The 21,503-nt window shown below is 36.0% G+C and overlaps 1 protein-coding gene across 12 annotated transcripts in view; it reads left to right on the top strand.

Annotated features, from left to right (window-relative positions):
- The window catches only part of ikzf2 (IKAROS family zinc finger 2), a 141,983-nt gene that overhangs the window by 37,729 nt on the left and 82,751 nt on the right, over window positions 1–21,503 (top strand). Inside the window, exons 1-4 of one of the 12 annotated variants that reach the window (XM_041200991.1) lie at window positions 3,080–3,237; window positions 5,270–5,324; window positions 5,690–5,791; window positions 18,622–18,894. In XM_041200991.1, the coding sequence (XP_041056925.1) occupies window positions 5,285–5,324; window positions 5,690–5,791; window positions 18,622–18,894 (415 nt within the window). In that variant the 5' untranslated portion in view covers window positions 3,080–3,237; window positions 5,270–5,284. Of the gene's footprint in view, window positions 1–3,079; window positions 3,238–3,808; window positions 3,908–3,985; window positions 4,058–4,094; window positions 4,313–5,269; window positions 5,325–5,689; window positions 5,792–13,733; window positions 13,801–18,621; window positions 18,895–21,503 lie in introns of those variants that run through there. The other 11 variants (XM_041200992.1, XM_041200993.1, XM_041200983.1 and 8 more) reach the window with 11 other exon arrangements.

Here is a 21,503-nt window from a genome sequence, read left to right as displayed (position 1 = left end):
ACCATGTTCCCACTATTACAAAAAGAGAATTACCTGGAAAAACTCAGCAGGTCTGGCAGCATCGGCGGAGAAGAAAAGAGTTGACGTTTTGAGTCCTCATGACCCTTCGGCAGAACTTGAGTGAGTCCAAGAAAGGGGTACACCCCTTTCTTGGACTCACTCAAGTTCTGTCGGAGGGTCATGAGGACTTGAAACGTCAACTCTTTTCTTCTCCGCCGATGCTGCCAGACCTGCTGAGTTTTTGCAGGTAATTCTGTTTTTGTTTTGGATTTCCAGCATCCACAGTTTTTTTGTTTTTATGTTCCCACTATTGGTCTTACTGACATATATTTCCTCATGGGGCACAGCCTTCTTGTGTCAATTGGAAATTTCCAATTGCTTAAGCAAACAGATTCTTTGTTACCCAATTGGATGATCCCTGGCCCTCCTTTTCCCCACCTCCAAATATTTCTATTTAATAAAAGTGTTGAAAAAACGCATATTGTTAGATTCCCCATGACTTTTCTCATGGATGCTCAGAACATTTGTTTAGAGGATTAAGCTCTTGTTCCTAGATACTCCAAGGCATCCTGGAGGTTTGGTTATCCAACTATTTAAACAGAAAATTCAAATATTGCATGTAAACAGTCTGTAGCCATGCAGTTGGAAGCTGCAGCTAATAGGTGGCAGTGTGGAGATAGTTTCTAACATGCCGGTCATCTGGCTAGCCACCTTGTATATTAAAAAACTTCGCTGGGCAACCGCAATTTACTAGTTTGTTTTAAAAAAAGCTTGTTTATAAATTTGGGCCTTCTTAATTCCTAATTTGCTCCCTGATTATAAACAAGTAGACACCAACCATTTGCAATTTTTCTGCCAACCCAAGCTATGTAAATTGGTTTTAAGAGAAAACGTGTATATTTAAATTTACATGAGAAAACATTCAGAGATTTCAATCAGATTTCAGTATGCATTCTTGTTGTCTAGGTCAAAGGTATTCTGAATGAACCCGTAGGTAAATCTGAGGAAAGTTATATGCTATTACAACGATGGCATAAACGTTTAACAAGTGTTTTTCTTAATGAAAAAGTAAACGTGACTTTAGGAAACATACAGATAAACGATTCACGTTCCGTATACCTCTTCTGGTTATTTTTGACATTCATAATGTCGTAAACCCTAAGAAACCTGAAATTTAGAATCCAGTGCTCCCAGAGAGAAAAAAATACAGAAAACCGTCTCTTTCTTTTAACATAAAAACTGGGTTTGGACATTATTCATAGTTGTCGAATGATAGTTGTATTTCTCAGGGAAAAACATGAAAGTCATATTACAGGATCTTACTTGTCATTTGTGATTAAACGAACTCATGAAATTTTTCAAGAATTCGAAACTTATCGTGAAACATTACCCATGTGAGGCTTAAATGTCCAAGAATTTTGCTTTTTAACCCTCAGTGCTTAGGCATATGTGTGTCCTTCTCACCATGTAAAGCATTCGCATGTTTCTGTGGAACTTAATACTGTTTTGCTGACGATTCTGAGTAGTGGCCGGATCACTTGTGGATATCAGTTGATAAAATACTGGTTTTCCACGTTAAAACGCTGGGGATGACATATTTGGTGCTCTGTTTAAAAAGTACTATGCAAAAGTGGTCTGTCTAATCAATTTATCAACTTGAAACATTATTGATCAACTGAACCCAGTTGTTGTGCAGCTGCTTGACTACGAGGGATGAAATGTAAATGGGGAAAAACTAGAACAGAGAAGTGTAATGGCAACGTAAAATCGTGAGAAAGTACATAAGATTGTTACGTGATCTTTAAAATATTTTAAAGATTAGGGATCACTGAAGAATTTTTTTTAAATGACAATTCAAACTAGTTAAATTGTACACAGCAGTGAATCCCATATTGCAAACTAGTGTGATTTTATATAAATGACACAAAAAGGGCAAGATAAAAGCAAATTACTGCGGATGCTGAAAATCTGAAACAAAAACAAAAATTGCTGGAAAAACTCAGCAGGTCTGATAGCATCTGTGGAGAGAAAGACAGAGTTAACAATTCGAGTCCGTATGACTTCTTCAGAGCTAAAGAGAAGTAGAAATGTGGTGAAATATATACTGTTTAAGGAAGCTATCCAGCTTCACTTGTCGTCCCCCCACCCCCACCCCCACCCCCCCCCCCCTCCTTATACAGTATATATTTCACCACATTTCTATTTCTCTTTAGTTCTGAAGAAGTCATACGGGCTCGAAACGTTAACTCTGTCTCTCCACAGATGCTGTCAGACAAGATGTCAGCAATATAGACTAATGATCAATGTGCCTTAAAGATTTTTGCAACTGATGCATTTTCAGATCACTGTCCTGTGACTATCATCAAGGCCATTGATTTAAACAAATTGCGAAATCGCACAATGCAATCCCCAAGACATTGGAGAATCCAATACTACGAAACAGAATGCCACTTATTCAGTCACTGGAGACCATAATTGTTATGGCACAGATCCTGGGCTGTCATTCCCAAAACTGCAAAAATCCACCAGTCCTATGCAATATTGTTATAATTGACATATTCAGCCACTTAAATAATTGTTTTTTTTCACACATAAATCATTGAGTCTGCTCAATCCCTAATAGACGTATTTCATTGGATCTTCTCGACAGCATTTAATATCAAATTTTAATAATCTCTCTGCCCTAACTGCTAAAATGGGCTAACATATGGGTGAAATGAATAGAAATTTCTGAGATTGACATATGTATCCAATCGAAAATGGCCTACAACCAATTAGAGTGCAATTCCTTATTATCGTCTGGTTCTTATGTTTAGTAACTTGCCCGGATACGTTTATTAATATCAGTCGTTAATATCTACAATTTGATACTGATTGTCATGCATTTATAATTTATTGTACGGTGTTAGGAGTGTTGCCAGCATTGTTAGCGACAGGTTTGTGTAGCAGCTACAAAAGAAGAAGCTTTTTGTACCATAATCTTTGGCTGGGTTTCTGTGTGGTTCTTATCTTTGGTGTTTCCCTTGTGTCGGCTGGAGTGCATCTTTGCTCTAGTCGATCGCCGAGAGGCAGAACCGCGCGGTTCGGTTTCTCGGAGCTTGACAAACTCCCATACTACCATGGTGAAGATGGAGGAAGTGGCTGCTGGATTAACAGGGTTTCACATTCAACAGCTCGCCTCTGTGCAATATTAAAGGGAATTGTGATGGATTTGTTTGACCGTAGCCCATTACTGAGGTAATCACAAGGTTTGCTTCCGCACCAGTCAGAAAAACGAATCAGATCAGTTTTGATCCAGCGGAGATTTTTTTAAAGTACCTGAACATATACTGTACAGACCTAATGACTTGTTGCAGCCCCAAGTAAATCCCGTCGTATTCATATGGTGGCTGGGATAGTGCCATGAATCTTGTTGATAGCAATCGCACCCATATCATGCACCACAGTTGTTAAGGAATCATTGGACAGTAAATATGAATGAGTTAAGGATCGAGCGTGATCGCTGGCATTATCCACCCATTACCTTTTTGCTCATTCCCGATTGATATCGTGTATGTTAAAGGAAAAGGTTTTTTTTTCACTCAGCACTTGACCTATCACATACCACTGAAAGAAATAATATTTTGCCACGGGCCATTTAAACAATCCTGGTAACTTGGCCTGAATCTAAAAGCCTGCTCCTCTCCCTCTCTTTTAGTCGATTCCTTAGGAACCGGTGTATCAAGTTTTTTTGTTAATCGCATTGCGAGACGCTGACCTCTTTCTCTTCCGAAGTACTCACTGTACGTTGACATTCCTGAACACTTTCCCAACACCCGTTCCATACCTTGCACTCTATCCTTAACACCAGCAAGAACTGACAGCTGCTTGACTTTGACGCTTTTTGTCCGATCCGTAAGCTAGAAAGGTAGAAATGCTGGCGTGAGCGAACGTAAACGGTGCTAGAGTGTTTTAACCATTTTTGTTGGTGGGACTTTTCTTCCTGTTTCTTGCAGTGTATCTGACGCAGTTTTCAGCTTTTACTCGTAGGAGCTGGGTTCGATTCGGCTGATTTGTTGTACGTGTGTATTAATGGTGATATTAGAACAAGTGTGCATATTGGTTCTATGTAAATATCTTTTTAACTGTTATTTATAGGTACCTAGTAATTGGTTTGGGCCGTAGATTGTCGCTGGATTAATATTCATTCCAGGGTGTTTGTGGCTGTAAATAGTATGTCAGTATGAATATAAAACATAGCAGAAAGAGGAACATAGAATTGGCACTTTTCAGGGAAGTAGCTGGAGGCAAGTGGAGAAATAACCTTATTCCAGTAAGTAACGCAACTTTCCTGTCGTCATGGCTAAAAATATGTTGCGATCAATAGAACTAGATTATTCAGATTAATACACAGCTGTTAACTCTTTGTACCGATTTGTTTTTAAGATTAGTCAATTATCCTGGAGAGAAAAAAGTAGTCACGTATCAGAGTCTCACTCAATTTCAATGCTAATTCATCTCTCAGGATTGATATAAAGAGTATAATTGCATTGAGCGTCAAGAATTGTTTGATTTCTGGGTTTATGTTTGCTACTCTCAATATATTAGTTTTGTTTGACTTTCATTGAGTTATAAATTTTAGAGCTAAACTTTAGTGCATTACAGAAATATGGCAAATAAGACAAGTTTAGGTTGTTTTATTCTTCAGTAACTAATTAATGCCATCATATGATTAATTCACAGTAATAGGTTAAAGGAATTACAGTAACTGAAAAAGGTTTAAAAGATATGCTTTAATATGACAGACAGAGAATTTTATGATAACACGTTACCAGGAACTGACCAGCTACCCATCTTGTTAGGCTGAAGAAATGTTCGTGGAAATATATTCCTTGAATCTTCTAGTTAGCTATTGTGCTGATCTCTGACAAAGGTTGCAGTCACTTCATGCACCATTATAACTTGGATGCAGGACACTGCCATAATCCATGACTTCTACAACAGTAACAAAACTATGAAATATGCTTCATTTACTTAAGATGATGCACACAGTATTCAGTACTGGGTTTGTTTTACATATACTGATTTTTTAAAAAATGCCTGTAAAAGCAAACTTCAACCTTCTGGAAGATGTAGTCATATCGTGCAACTATCACCACACAATACAGGAGGTGTAGTATCAGTGCAAAGATAGGGTTCCACAATCGCAGGTGTCTTTTAATTACCGTTAGCACATTTCAGTGACGAATAAGACATCCGGCATGACATTTTCTGTCAATTTTTCTTACAGCACTGCACTTTGAAGATGGAAACAGAGGTTACTGATGGCCCTATCACTGGTGGTGGTGAGTTTTTAAACAGTATTAAGAAATATTCTTACCTTAAATTGTAAAGCTTCTCCAGATAATAGCTCTTTGCGTGCTCAATAATCTCAATTGCTGCTTTTTAAATTGAGTCCTGTTCTTTAAATTTATAACAGCCAAGGGAAGTAAACATTTAAAAATGAACTATGCTTTTAAGACAGGATGCACAGTAAATTCCCTAAGAGATAAATCAATCTTTTCATTCTGGCTCAAGCAGTGTTGTTTTATTTCATGTTTAAGTCAACCTTAGAACACAAATAGCTCATATTTCACAAGAATTATTTATTGGAAACAATAACTGTGCTTTATTAACTACTGTGTGATGACTGACCTTTTCATTGGAACAGGTAGTGATGACTTCTCTCCCAAGATGGAGCACTCACGGGTGGTGGTCCCCACCACAAGCACGCCCAATGGCCAGTACACCTCCCTGAGTCACATGACTAACAGTAAGTGCCTTTTTTGTGTTAGTTTCTACTCTGCACCAGCATTATTCTCCGAATTTGTTACCACAGCACATAGCACAGCACTCAACACTCTGAGCAGAAACTCGGCAAAGGGTGTTTAATACTCGTATATATGAACTTACTTCGTGGCTTAAATTATGGAACTTATGGATTTGGAAATTTATGTTCATTCTTGCCAGGTAGGATATATTTGGGTTTAAGTGGCAACTGTTTACGCTCTTATGAGGTTTTATGTGTATTAGAAAGATATTCTGAATAATAAATATATTTGGTTTCTTAAAAAATTATTAATTCAATATTTCACAATTGTCTGAGAGAGAACAGCTTTCAGAATTTTAGTTTGAGTATAAATAGTAAATAGAAGTAGAATTTCAGAAAATAACTATGTAGTTTGCTGCATGTGGAACCACTTCAGTCACTTTTAATACCTCTTAAAACCTTATATTATTTTCTGTTATTTTCCACATCATCTAATTTACAGTAAGCCACAGAATTGTTATAGAAAATAATCATATCAGAATTTTTTTGATTTGCAATCCTGGTGCAGTTTGTTCCATTTGTCAGAATGCTGGATTCAGCAAATATGCCTTGGGTGTTTAGGAAATATTCTGTGGTCATGAACGTTACCAACTGATGTAAAATTGTTTGCTAGAAGAGTTGGCTGACACATTGCTCTCTACCAAAGGAAGATGGCAGACACTGTCTGTTGTTCGTAGATTACACAAGTAGCTATTGCATTTTTGGCTAAGCTAGGTAAGTTAAAAGTTACTAAACATAGTTTTGAAATGTAAGAAGGTGCTCCATGCAACTGATACAAATATAGGTTATGGTGCTCCCAGGCATAATAGTAATTTGGAAGATCAATGCAAAACATACATTCAAAGAGAGAAGCTGTATGCTCCTTTTGATATAATCTGGTTTACTTCTAAAATTAACAATTCTAGAAAAGAATATTTGTTTTTAGTAACAGGTATATCATTAGAATTGTCTATACTTTCATTTTGGTTTAAAATTCATGAAATTTAGCTGGAGTGAGAGAAAGTCATTGAACGCTTTAAATATGTTTTTGAGCTTTTGAAAATTATTTTTTCTATGCAGATTGAGTAATTCCTTTGCACTTCTTTCCAAATTTTAAGTACAATTGATTTTTATTGGAATAAAATGAAAGTTTAATGGAAAATATTGCATCTGTTGAAAAGGAGTACATTTTAACTTTCTTGGAAGGTCCACTACATTACATACTATTAGGGCACTGTGATTTTGGACATGCTCTGAAAGAAAGTTTGATTGACGCAAAAGTTGAATTTGAACATATTACACCATATGTGCTTGAAATTTGTAAAAACTGTCTGAAAGATGTTTGCTGCCTGACTATTCATTAGCAGTGGTTAATATCAGGTGGGGTGCACGGAGTAACAAGATGCCTTTGCTGTTAATCATATTACATATTGTTTGGGGTCAGTATGGACACGAACAAAGCTTTTTGGGATGAAATATTTGAAGAATGTGGAGATCCCTGTTTTCCCTGCTGTACTTGGTTTCTTTTTGCATTTTAGATTAGAAAAGTAATATTAATTCAGGTATTTTTACAGCAGTTTTCTTAACTCATGTTTCTCAATGGCCTTGGTTACTTTGTTATACTTTTACTGCAAATCTAATTTGAATCTCATGGGACAAAGTGTGGTGCCATATTTCTACTGCAGTTGCCAGAGCAGAAATAATCGGGAATGAAACCTGCAGTTTCTGTCTAAAATGTGTTAGTTTTGTATATTATTTCTTACAATTGACTCATTATTACTTGTTGTGGAACTGGGGTTGGGAGCAGCAGGGAGTGTGGTACTACACAATGTAACATATATGTTTGGTGGTGGTGGGGCAATCTGCCCTCAAAAATGATCCCTCTTTATCTTGTGTGTAAGATGACACCTCTGGCCCAAGGCCAAGTATTATTGGGAGAGTGAGGACGGTGCAGACAGGACTGGCAACAAGTTTGCTACAGGAATGGGGTGGAAGAAAGTGGGTTTGTCTCGGCCTTGCAGCTTTTGTCAAAACAGTGTTGTTTAACCTTTTGATTGCCATTTTTCTCCACCAGTTTAACATTTTTTTTATATATAGGAACATACAGAACTATTCTTAATACAAAACAGTCAGATTATTTGATGAGCCAGCTCTAACTTTATAGCAAATCAGTTATTTTTAACATCTTAAATCAGATTATTTTTTCCAAAATAATTTATATTTAATTTGTAAATTGTTTCCTTAGAACACTATCATTCTAATTGAAGGACTGACTGCTCAAATTTAAAAAAAAACCTTAATTTTAATGAGTACACCAATTGAGACATGTGGAGCTTTAGCCAGAATTAGTTTTTTGCACCTGTCAAAGTCATTGGCTTAATTAAAATAAAAATCACACTATTTTCTAGCTGTGCATTGTACAGTAAGTTGGGGATAGTAGTTTGATTGTAGTTAAAAACAGCATTCATAACCTCAGCACATCCAACAGCACTTTACAGTGAATGAAGTACTTTCTGAAATTACACTGTTATAGTATAGGAAACATGGCAGCCAATTTGCATATAGCAAGCTCTCACAAACAACAACGTGATAGTGACCTGATATTTTGCATTTTTTAGCGATGGTTGATGGATAAATATTGGCCAGCAAACCCCAAGAGAATAGTTCCATGAAATATTTCAGGTTCACCTGAGAGAGCTAACAGGACCTGGGCTTAATGCCTCATCTGAAAAATGCTGGGAATTAAGATATATCAAGAACCAAAAAAAGACAGCTTAACATTTCAGGTGGAGACAGTTTGTTCACACCAGCAACTAGCCTTTTTGCTTTGAGCTGTTTACATTTCAGGTGGTAATACTTCATTAATTCTGATGAATGTTAATCTGCCCTTCCTCTTTTAACTGATAATAGAGTTATAGTGCATTTCTAGCACTTCTTAACCTGTGTTCTGCACTTGCAGTTTCACAGTTTAATTGCGATTATTACAGTGAACACTTCCAAAGATAAAAGGCTGAGATTACATCATGGGAATATAGAATTTCTGTTGTATCAGTATGTAAAACGCCTTATGTCATCACTGGTGTTGGGTACCATGTTTATCATTGGGTGTAAATGTTTGGGGAATTGTAGAATGACTTTAAAAATCTGTAATACACAGACCTTTTATACAAATTCAGAACAAGAGGGAAGTTGCACTACATAAATTGGCTTATCATTAAAGTTAACTTGTTCAATTCGTTTAAAATACATATTTTTTTCTTTATTCATTCTTAGTATTTGGGTGTCGCTGGCAAGGCCAACATTTATTGCCTATACCAAATTGTCCTGAGAAGGTGATGGTGAGCCATCTTCTTAGTCAAGGCTTGATACAACTGAATGGCTTGCAATACCACTTCATGGGGCAATTAATAGTCACCCACATATTTGTGGGACTGAAGTTACATGTAAACCTGACCGGGTAAAGGAGACAGGTTCACTTCCCTGAAGGACAAGTGAACTAGTTGAGTGTTACTATGATCCAACAGCTTTGTGGCCCCCTTTGACTGATACAAGCTTTTATTTCCCAAATTTCTAAAATTGAATTTAAATTCTCAAACTTCCATTGTGAGATTGGAACCCACATTTTCTAAATTATCAGTCCAGGCCTCTAGATTACTAATTCAGTAATTTAATCACTAACATAAACATGCTTGTTAATTGACAATATTTAAATGAAACATAAGTGATCCAGCGGAGTAGTGTCCGGTCAGGTTTATATGTAACTTCAGTCCCACAAATATGTGGGTGACTATTAATTGCCCCATGAAGTGGTATTGCAAGCCATTCAGTTGTATCAAGCCTTGACTAACCAGACTTTAGGAAGGATGTCAAGGCCTAAGAGAGGGTGCAGAAGAGATTTACTACAATGATATCAGATATGTGGAACTGCTATTACCTGAAGGGACTGGCCCTAGTTCTCCTTGGAGAAGAGAAGGATATGGGATATTTAATAAGGTTGTTCAAAATTGTGAAGTGTTTCTATAGTGTAAAAAAGGAGAAACTGTTTTTGTGGCAGAAGTGTCAGAAACCAGAGGTCACAGATTTAAGGTAATTATCAGTGAGAAAAATTGCTTTTACACCGAGTTATGATGTTCTGGAATGTATTGCCTGAAAGGGTGGTGGTAGCAATTTCAATAATAACTTGCAAAAGAGAATTGAATAAATACTTGATGGGGAAAAAAGTTGCAGGGCTATAGAAAAAGGGTAGGGGAAAGATACTAATTGGATAGCTCTTTCAAAGAATCAGCACAGGCACAAAGGGCTGAGTGCCCTCCTTTTATGCTATATCATTCAATGATTGTTTAAGTCTAAAAGAGCAACATTTTGACATTTGTTTGATTTTAACAGGTTTTAACCTAGCAGAGGCATATTATTTGGCATGGTTTGTTTCAATTGCTAATTAAAATGCTAATTTGTGACAGTTTACTTTAGATTTTGTATAACTGCTATTGCTAGCCTTTGAATGTAAGATTTCACCTTACATTTGAAAAGAGATCAACAATTAACAAAAAAAAAATAATTTGGACAAATGACAAGCACTGTATTCTACATTAAGGTGCAACTATTTCGGGTGCAGGACGATGAAAGCCATGGTAAAACATTTAATTCTACATAGCCCTAGTACAGTATAGTTGCTAAGAATTGTATCTTGAATATTACACTGCTGTTTAGACCATTATAGATTTCTCAGTCCTATTGTGCCACATCTATCAAAAGTAAGTTACATATTATCATGTCAGGGTAACTGACTTGAATGTTTGCTTTGAATTATTAAAGAATTTATGATAGATATCATTTACATTTCGCATTTATGTACACTCATAACTTTGAAACCATTTGTTAAAGGCAAAATTTTCTTGGATTTGTTAGGTAGAAGTCGAATTTACATATATTTCATAAATTAAATGGTAAGTTATTAAGATATTCCCTTATAAAGCTCAGAAATCCTTAAATTTTGTTCACATTTTTGACTTATTTTTTAAAAAAAACTTTTGTTGAAATCTTAACAAAGGGATATGCATTTATAGATCAATACTAAAAAGGAAAAGGTTAGTAAATTTTTTTAATGAAAGCAGTGTTGGAATATAGAAAATATAAGATTGTGGTTGTTTGGAATTTAGAACATATAGAATTGCAGTTGTTGAACTTTAGTCAATCACAGCATTTATGAGGGAATTAAACAAACTCTTGAAAAGAAAAGAAAGTGTTAGGTATGGAGAAAGGGGCAAGAATTGAATTAGTTAGTTCCATTGTGGAGCTAGCATTGTCACAGGTATATTGGCTTGCTTCTTGTGCTGAAGTTTCTATGATCTTATGAAATAAAATGACCGCATAAGTGCTGACATCATGCAAATCAAATGGAAATTAGTTGTATCAGAAAGTTATTGTATTAAATTCATATGATAATTAATGTAAAAGTAATTTGACTCACAGATGGCTTTCAGATTGAAACAATGGACCAAGTAGCTCCTGATTAAATCCAGTTAGGGTGCAGATTTTTGATAGGATTTTCCAGTCAACATTGTTAATAGTACATGCACAGAGAGTTGAAGGTTAGAGGAAATTTTATTTGTATAGTTTCCTGTTCAAAGTGAGGTTCCTTTTATTTCCAGGTATGTTTCCATTTGATTCAAATCATACTTTTGCACGTTCAGAAGATTGGCTGTCTATTACTGTTTGAATGCATGAACTGTTGAAAAGTTTTCAATAGCTTTATCACTACTTTTTAGAACCATCACAATCATACCAGGGAAGCTCTTCAGATGTAGTTAACTAATTAGGATTGCTGAAGTGACTGTCAAATTAAATAGTTGAAAGAAATACCACTCGGTTCAAGTAAGGTTAATAATGATAACTGGAAATATCACACAGATGGAGAAACAGTGAAGTATTTTCATTTAAAATCCTGTTATAACTGAAAATCAGACAAACACTATTTTCAATTTTTCCAACCAGTTTTTCTTTTATTAAGATACAGTTATAAAATGGTCAAACAAACTGTTGAAAGTGAAGCTTTTCTTTGGTTAGCTGTAGTTTAATGATGCATTGCCTTGGCAATGATATTTCTGTTTATGGTGGTCATTTCAGTGACTCTCAGAATTGCACTGTCTTTCTTTGTCTTTTCAACTCATAACTGACAGTTGAAATAAGACAATCTTAATAACCATCTGTAGCTTTCATTCATTCAAAATTTTCAGTTTGTGTCTTGAAAGTGGGGGTACAAAGTGATTTTAGCTTTCAAGGTTATAGAAACATAGAAAATAGGAGCAGGAGTAGGTCATTCGGCCCTGCTCCACCATTCAGTATGATTATGGCTGATCCTTTATCTCATACTCCTGTATTCTTCCCACACCCCTTGATGCCTTTAGAGTCCAGAAATCTATTTATTTTCTACTTAAATATATTTAGTGACTTGGCCTCCACAGCCTTCTGTGGTAGAGAATTCCATAGGTTCACCATTCTCTAATTGAAGAAGTTTCTCTTCATCTCAATCATAAATGGCCTATCCCATATCCTGAGACTGTGACCCCTTGTTCTAGACCCCCCGAACCATTGGAAATATCATCCCTGCATCCAGTCCCTGTCAGAATTTTATATGTTTCAATGAGATCTCCTCTCATCCTTCTAAACTCCAGTGAATATAGGCCTAGTCAGTCCAATCTCTCCACTCCTACAATCCTTCCATCCCAGGAATCAGTATGGTGAACTTTTGCTGTACTCCCTCTATGGCAAGTATATCCTTTTTTAGGTAAGAAAACCAAAACTGCACACAATACTCCAGGTGTATACTCTAAGGCCCTAAACAGCTGCAGTAAGACATCCTTGCTCCTGTACTCAAGTCCTCTCGCAATGAAGGCCAACATACCATTTGCCTTCTTAACTGCTTGCTGCATTTTTTGAACCTGCGTGGGGAGACCCTAACACTAACATCTTAACCATTCGTTCACAACTACAGGCCTCTTGGTCATGACTGCTATCCAGCTAGAATTCAAGGACTTTGATTTCCATGTGCTAGAATTTGCCAGCAGAATTCATCTGACATTACTTATGGATGAAAGGAAGAATAAGAATAGACCTTAAGGCCCCTCAAGCCTGTTCATCCAACAACATTGCAACTGTCTATAACATTGGCTCAGCCCAAATTGCACTTTCTTGTGAGAGAGGCAAAAAAATTACTCATTGGATTGGCCAGTTCAGAAAAAAAATCTGAAATTTTCTTTTCATCTCCCTAAGGAATTGAACAAATTTCAGAAGCCCACAGAAGTCCATGACTCTTTATGGTCATAATTAACTATTCACTTACCCCCATAACTGGGATTATTCTAAGGATCTAGTTCGACTCCCAATGATGCTCTGAGAAAAAAAAACTTCATGTCATCTAACCTAACTTTCTACCTACGAATTTCATCGGTCTAACCAATTATTACAGTCCATTTCAGAAACGTATTAACTGTAATGTAGCCAATTTACTAAAATTTTAAAAACCTCAATCATATCCTATATATCATAAGCCAGCACTCGTCCAATGTAAATAACTCAAAATCTTGAGATTTATCTGCATAACTGAGAGCTCTTGAGAGTTGATATCATAGGGTTCCTTCTTGTGTACTTTTTCTAGTCTAGATATCCCTCTCTTTGTGTGGGGACCAAAACTAAACACCTTACTCCAACTGTGGACATACTAGAACCTTATAGCAACCTAAATATTCTGCATTTTTGTATTTGATGGTACTAGAAATGAGATCTAAATCTGATTTGACCCTAATCAACATTACTTAAACTAAAACACAGTAGCTGATGTAATTTGTCCATCTCACAAACAAATTTGTTTTTTGCAGTAGGAAGATGGAACAGTGGAATTGCAACAGGTCACCTTAGGCTGTAGTTCATTCCTGAAGACATCTGCATGAAATATACCTAGAACATTCAGAAAGGTGGACAATTAGAAAAGCTATTAATGATGCTATCTATATATTCATTACAGCGGAACGAGAGATGGTGACATATACTTATTGCTATACACAAATCCAGTTTGTCAGTTTATGGGACAGAGATAAATAACAGGAACAATTTGTCAGAACAAAGACATCAACATTAACTTAGTCCCACGCATTCAAATAGGAAATATCTCTACTTTAGAGGATTAGCTATTCATTGCATATACATGCTGCTTTAAAGAGCTATTTTCAAATATGAAGACATTATTAAGAATCAATTCTGATTTGAATTAAACAGCTTTTTCCCTGTTGTTCCTTGGCTGGGGAAATGGAACTCTTGATTATGTTTTACTGTTAACAACACTATTGACATTAGGACAAAAAGTTACGTGAAATTTAAGAAGTTGCCCGATCACCTAAAAAGTCTTTAAACTTTGCTCCACAATAGTTGAAATTGCACTAAAATGTATTCAGAGCTCAAATGCTAAGGACAAAACAAAAACAGAATTACCTGGAAAAACTCAGCAGGTCTGGCAGCATCGGCAGAGAAGAAAGACCTGCTGAGTTTTTCCAGGTAATTCTGTTTTTGTTTTGGATTTCCAGCATCCGCAGTTTTTTTGTTTTTATCTCAAATGCTAAGGGTCTGCTTCCTTGAGACAAGTGGCCTAACACCAAATATGATTTGGATGCGCAAACTGCCTCACACTGATATAATGTGTTAAATAATTGGCCTATAATTCAAACTAACAGATGTATAATCAGCTTTATGGAATGTTATTTACAACTAATAAATACTGGTTTAATTGACCTAACGAGGTTTGAAAGGGCAGGAGTATATTCACTCATGAAAAGTAACATAATTTAATCAACATTAAGCAACACCTTCTGCACCCAAAACGATGAATCATTATGGATTTACTGGCAGTGTTTACTATTTTTTTCTGTATATTTTGATTGTAAATGAACTTGTCTCCATGTCCTCCTAGAACTAGTTATCTGAGAGAAATCTCCAATCCATGGCACATACCTTCTGTAGCTTAATTTTATTTTTAAAGATCATTTAATATATCTCGAATATAAATCAAACACCTATTCTGAAAACATATTTTTAAAGTTTGTGGGCTTTTACATTTAGATGGTGAAGTTTTTATGAGCATCCCAAATTTTGTTTAATCCCATTCTATTTCTGACTTATTCAGAAAGGTTACCATAATGTAGTAGTACACATAAATAGAATTACAAAGAATTTACAGCACAGAAACTGGTCATTCAGCCCACAGGTCTATATCATTGTTCATGTTCCACACAGACCTTCATCTAAGCATCAGCACGCTCTTCTATTCATTTCTTTGTCATGTGTATCTAGTTCAATTATCTTCACTATTTTTCATGCAAGGGCCACTTTAACAATAAATCTCAGTGTGAGAGCCACATCAACTACTAAATTCTCATTGCTTACTATTCTAGTAACACACTGGGGCCAAAAAATACACGACATCAACGGTTGAATACTCTGCTGGTTCTATGGTGGTTGCTATAGTAATATAATTATTCTTTACAATGCATATACTTAGATATACTTAATGGTGCACATTGTACCATGTGGTCAACGTGATATGTAAAGAAAGCTGACTTTTGATAGGCTCAGTACACATTTTTTAATGTTAAAAATAAAATAAATAGGAATACAATGCTGGGTTGGGCTCCAGCTTCCACAATCCTCTGAGGATAAAGCGGTTATTGAAAATTAATGGATGGAGTTGGGGAGCTGCACCTAGTATCGATGAGTGCCACCAGTGGCTCGAGGGCTGTGCAATGAAGAGCACTGATCTAATTTCTCTTTGATGCATCTATGCTATTCACCTCAATTATACTATTATTAATGCATATTTGGTCTGATATAACCCTCCCAATCCACCTTTTTAAGATCCTTTCTTCTCTTCTCCAGTCGGGTTTATCCATGCAATGAACCATCCCTCTTATGACCCTGACCAATAATTTCTTATCCCCATATAGGTCTCATTGCACCACAAATGTTTCCCTTGCAAACCGGGATCTGCAGGCAAACTGCATCCTAACCGCTTCAAAAGTTACCCTGCAATGTGACTCTTTTTGGGGACGGGGAGGGGGAAATAAAGGTGAGGGAAGAATAATACGACATCAAATGCCTCATCTCCTTGCAGCTTGGCTGAAGTTGAGAACTTTATGTACAGAATTTTTTTTTATTGCCTTGACTAGCCTTTTATGGTCTAGAATCTGAATGAGAACAAAAGAAAAGCAAAATAATTATCAAATTGACCTTTCGATAACTTATATTCTTCACTTTCAGTGGTTTTCAATGGTTGTGTTGGCTATACTGCACCAATCACCTGCACCCTTTTGCCACTTTGCAGGCACAACTGCTCTGTAACATGGAGTTTGGTCTAGAATTCATGGTCACTGGTAGTATCTGATATTGATGGCAGTACGGCTGTATGAATAACTATTATTTATACAAATTTATGTTTTTACTATTGAACCACTGTTATTAATTTGTGTTTATGTAGTTTAAGTCACTTTGGTCCAGAACAGAGATGAGATATGTAATATCCTACTAATCTCAGGACATCACAAAGCATTTTTGAAGTGTAACAATATAGAGAAATGTGGCAACTAACTTAGATAGCAAGATTCTACTTACAAAAATTCAATAAATGACCCGTAATCACTTGTTAGTGATGTTATTTAAGGGATAAGTGGCACTGAGAGAATTCTCCGTTATTTTTTAACTAGTGCAATGGATCCTATTATGTCCAGCTAAGCAGCCAGTCAAAACTGTGGTTAATTGTCTCATCCAAAAGATGGCATTTTCATTGAGTGTCAGCCAAGATTATGACTTCAGATGTATGGTGTGGCGCTTAAACTTGACTGATAGGTAAAAATGCAACCATCGAGCCAAAGCTGATACAACACTCTGTCAAATGGATAGGTGCTCACATTCAAGCATTCGTTACAAATATATTCATTACTTTTTTAAACTTAACAGCTGACTGGCAGCTTTCACTCACTATCCTATTAACCTTCACACTTCCACATTCCACAGCTCTGTGAATGAGAAAATTAGTTTATCTTTTGGGGAAAGTCCTATTTAGGATAATACACAGCTCACCAGTAACATTCTGAAGATTGAAAATAATACTGCGATTTCTTTGGAACTTGGGAACTCTTTGGATGCTCAATTAATCTCTGCTTAAAAAATCAAACAGTATTTTCTTATTAAATCTTTCCAGTCAACATAATGCAAGCTGTATCATAATTCCCATTTATTTCAACGGTATGCTTGAAATACCAGTCCTTACATTGTAGTCCAGTAGAAAAAATGGGAACCAGCCTCAACTTGTTTGATCTATCCAGTGCTCCAAAAGCTAATTTCATTCAGCTGACGGAAATCTGCTTCAGTACATTTCAATAACCTGGTTAATGGCGATAGTTACATTATAGTAAGCTGCTTTGATTGTGGGTGCATTTTATGAATCATTTGAAAAATATAACAAAGCTTTATGCCAGAAATTTAAGTTTGTTGTTTTCTGCTTTATCTTCTTTCATTTTTACATTTGTGGAAGACCAAAATCTCTGAAGCCCAAGCCCTCATGAAAATTAAGACAGTAATGTGTAGTGCAGTGTATAATTTCAGCAGTTGGAAAGGCAGGGACTATTGTTAGATCATCATATTATAGTATAGAAGATTTCAGATGTAACCTTCTAACCACAGTTATGTGGTGTTGCAGTGCATTGGAGCATCAGTGCACAGTATCAAATGTGATGCAGGTTTGCATTTCCTCTTCTCTCCTGAATTCTGGAACACAGATGCCTCGAAGGATTGGATGGAAATCAGCCAATGTCAGTCTGCTGCCTTTTGCCTTCTTGCAGCTGGCAAAAGGATGGCATTAATAGAAGATTGAGTACAATTTGCATATTCACCCAGTCTTATGCTATAGGAGTTGAAAAATTTGGTGAACCCTAAACTGGGAGAAAAGTGGGGAAAATAGAGGGATTAGATACCCCCAACAAAAAGGACTAAAATGCACTTTGTAAACATTCTTTAAACTGTGTAGGTGAAGACCTTTTTCATACAGTCACTGAGCTAAATATCTGATTGTCTTCATTCAGTTGGAGCATTAAAAGTATTACATTGAGAAAATGGTGATTATTAATTTTGTTTGTCTTGTGACAAAATTGTTGATATTGATAAAATGTAGCCTGCACCTTATTTTTCAAAACCAAGTGAACAAGTTTTCAAAATCAAATGTTCTTTCTAAAACTCAAGTAAAGAAAAAAACAAATTGTATGTGTGTTTTTAGTGGGATGAAGCAAAGATCTTTATCAAAGTTCAAGGGGGAAATGGGCTGGCTGCTTGCGCTGCTGCAAGTACTTAGAACATCACTCCAGAAATCGCATTCCGCTGAGACATGCACCAAGAGCTGTCCCAGACAGTGGGTGCAGGAAACTGCGCACCACAATATCTACAAAAACAAATGGCTAGCACTGCTTCAGTGACATATAAGTAATAATAGATCACAACACAGTGGTTGAAAAAAACATACAAGCTGCTGTGTCTGTTTCTAATGACAGTTGTTCACTGTTGATAATTTATGTTTGAAACAAGTTAGACATGCTTCATTCATATGAAGCCTGTTTTCAACATTTTGGTTTTTCTAATTGACTATCAGTCAAGTATGAATGTGAGGAAGGACTGGGATAAGAACAAAAGATGGCCTTCCATTAGGCTTTGAGCAGATAGCAGTAGAGTAACCATATTTTATTTTAAACATTTTATTGGTTTTGCAGCAAACTCCATCAAGATAGAGATGCATAGTGATGAGGATGATGGAAAAGTTCTTAATCAGGTGGACCGGGCCAGAAGCAAAGAGGAAATGAGTGCCATGGAGGAGTCCGTGGTGGAAAGCAATGGAATGACTGAAAGCAACCCAGGGCCGGAGATACAAGCCGATGGAGGGATACGACTTCCGAATGGTAAACTGAAGTGTGACATCTGTGGGATGGTTTGCATTGGGCCCAATGTTCTAATGGTACATAAACGGAGCCACACTGGTAAGCAGCTAAAAGAAAAGTTGATCGTACACTAGATAAGAAATGTGTACTTCGAAAGGAGCCAAAGTTGTTGGTCCACTTTAGCTTTCGACACATTTTTACAACAACTAAATTTTTTTTAAAATCACCAGTGTGGTGCAATAAATAATCTATAGGTGAATAGGTTTAGTAAGTCTTTGTAGTTGCACAAACTAAAGACATACTGACATAATTAAGATTGTTATCTGCAATCATTGTGCACTCTATAATAAACCTGTTGTAAAACAGACTTAGCGTGGCTAGGCAAACTGAATGTTGCTGCCTTGAAAATCTTCACAGGTCTAGTTATCAACCAACGGGTGACATAAAATCCAGAATACCTAGGTTAGAAATGTTATCCTCATTGTCTTGCTCATTTGTAAAATATTCTTACAAATGCTACTTATCTATTAGTCCTTTTAATTAATGCATTGGCATGTTTCATTCAGAAGTTCTAGAGAAGTAATATTAGTAAATTACCAAAATATACTGAAACTAGTGCTTACAACTTGCAGTGTTCAGATCCTTGTCAGCATTAAATATTTTATTTAATTAGCTTCTTTTAAAACTTCACCTGTGACTCTAGCCTTTATAAAATAATTTACGCATTTTTAAAAAAATGAAACACCTGTAAGAGTTAGAGAGATTGCATGTTGCATTCAGTAATTTACCTCTTTATTTCACATTTTTTAACTGTGTAGGAAAAGTATGTTTTGATATAAATGACCTCACTTAGACGTTTTCAAATAATATTTTTATACATCTTTAAAAGATTGGGTACCTCTGATACCCATCATAATCCCCATTGATGTGGAATGAGTGTCGCAGGGTTGGTAATGATACATTTGCCTTTTGTGCCTTTCCTTATATTGCATTATGGTGCATAATTGCACATATAGTATAGCTGTGGTATGTCAGAAATACTATTAATGTAACAAATTTTAAATTGTCTTTTTCTACTTACCATTGGTACCCCTGTGAATATATGTAGCTATTGAGTGCCCCTAATTCATAGTTAGTGACTAAAGACTTTGGTACTTGATACCAATTAATAATCAGAGGTTGCCATATGCGCAACATTAAATGGTAATAAGGGAGCATAGACTTATAAATATCATTAGGTAGAGATAAAGAGAAAGTTGGAAGAAGCATTTGCCATACCCAAACATGTAGTATTCAATTATCTTAACCTATGTTGGGGAAAATAATTCAAATACTTCTTTTATAATGTTTCTGTTTTCCTTTCTTCCCATCCTTGCCCAGCCAGAGACAATGCCCATTAATCCTACCAATACTATTATTTGCGCATCAGGCCAGAAGATCCTTCATGGTCAGATTTCCATGCACAGGAGGCCTGAAAATAAATAACAGTTGAACCCAGAATTTGAACTTCTATCTCATGGTAGATGGCCAGTACTGTATTATTGCAACATATGAAGTTACCTAACTATAGCACTGCTAAGTCAGACAGTGACCCCAAGTAAGTCATCATGCAAAGTTGGGGCATAATGTTGAAAATTTTAAGCTGTACCAGATAAAACCCATGCATCTATGCATCAAATCTTGTAATTATAGAAATTATATCACAGAAATGGCCTATTTGGCAGAATTTTGCCTTGATTGGTGCTAGCTCTTCAACTGGAGCTATTTACATTCTTTGCACTTTCCCTAAAAATGCTTTGTATTCCTTTCCAATATTTAGCTGGCTGTCTTTTAAATAATGTTATGCTCAATGCCTCAGTAGTCACTTGCAGCTAAGCATTCTACTTAACTTTCCCAATAACTTTGTGTGAAGAAAAATCTCTTCCTGCGTTTTTGTTTTATCTACTAGGTCTATGCCCACATATTACCAATTCACCAGTAAGTGGAAACAATCTTTCACTGTTCCCCTTTCAAAAATTTTCAGAATTTTGAAAACATTAATTAAGTTCTTTTTAGTTATTCATAAAAGTTACTACATTGGCATGATGTCAGTTTGTTAAATATCAACAGGGTTCAATAAATCAAGCCTTCATTTAGCATCCATTTAACAATCCTTCCTATTTAACAGGGAAAATAAAACCTCTGTTTAATTATGTTTGATCCTTCATTGTTCTTTGTGCCTGCTGGGGAGGCACCACGCAGAGTCCATATATTTCCCTAAAAAGGAAAGGTAAAATCGGAGTGATAGTTATCCTAATGCCTTAAGTGTGGCATTTGCATAGGTCAAAGAAAAGATCTTTGGTGTTACTTGGATACATATTCTACACAGCATGGAGAGACTAGAAATAGGAGATACAAAAGGGATTGTTATAGGGAAAAGGGGTTGATGCATGGAGAACGAATATAAACAAATAAAAACAAATGATACAGAATAAAAGACTGCGTTGGCACCGTATAATAAAATTGGGCCCAATGCCTTTAACATTTTGTTTACTTATATTCTCATTCTTCCACTGGGGTTAAGCCTGTTAGACAGTTATAATCTTTTCCAAGGACTGATGCATTTGGTAACTAGGTTCAAGCAAAATGTTTCTGACATGAACAACTTTTTGTTCTTTTCTGACATGCCCTTAAAGATGAAATTATTACTTGTAGGTTTTGCTGCCATT

Source organism: Carcharodon carcharias, chromosome 12 (genome assembly GCF_017639515.1).
Source record: "Carcharodon carcharias isolate sCarCar2 chromosome 12, sCarCar2.pri, whole genome shotgun sequence".
NCBI lineage: Eukaryota > Metazoa > Chordata > Chondrichthyes > Lamniformes > Lamnidae > Carcharodon > Carcharodon carcharias.
The sequence above is the reverse complement of the archived record's forward strand: the minus strand, read 5'-3'. Positions and strand labels throughout refer to the sequence as shown.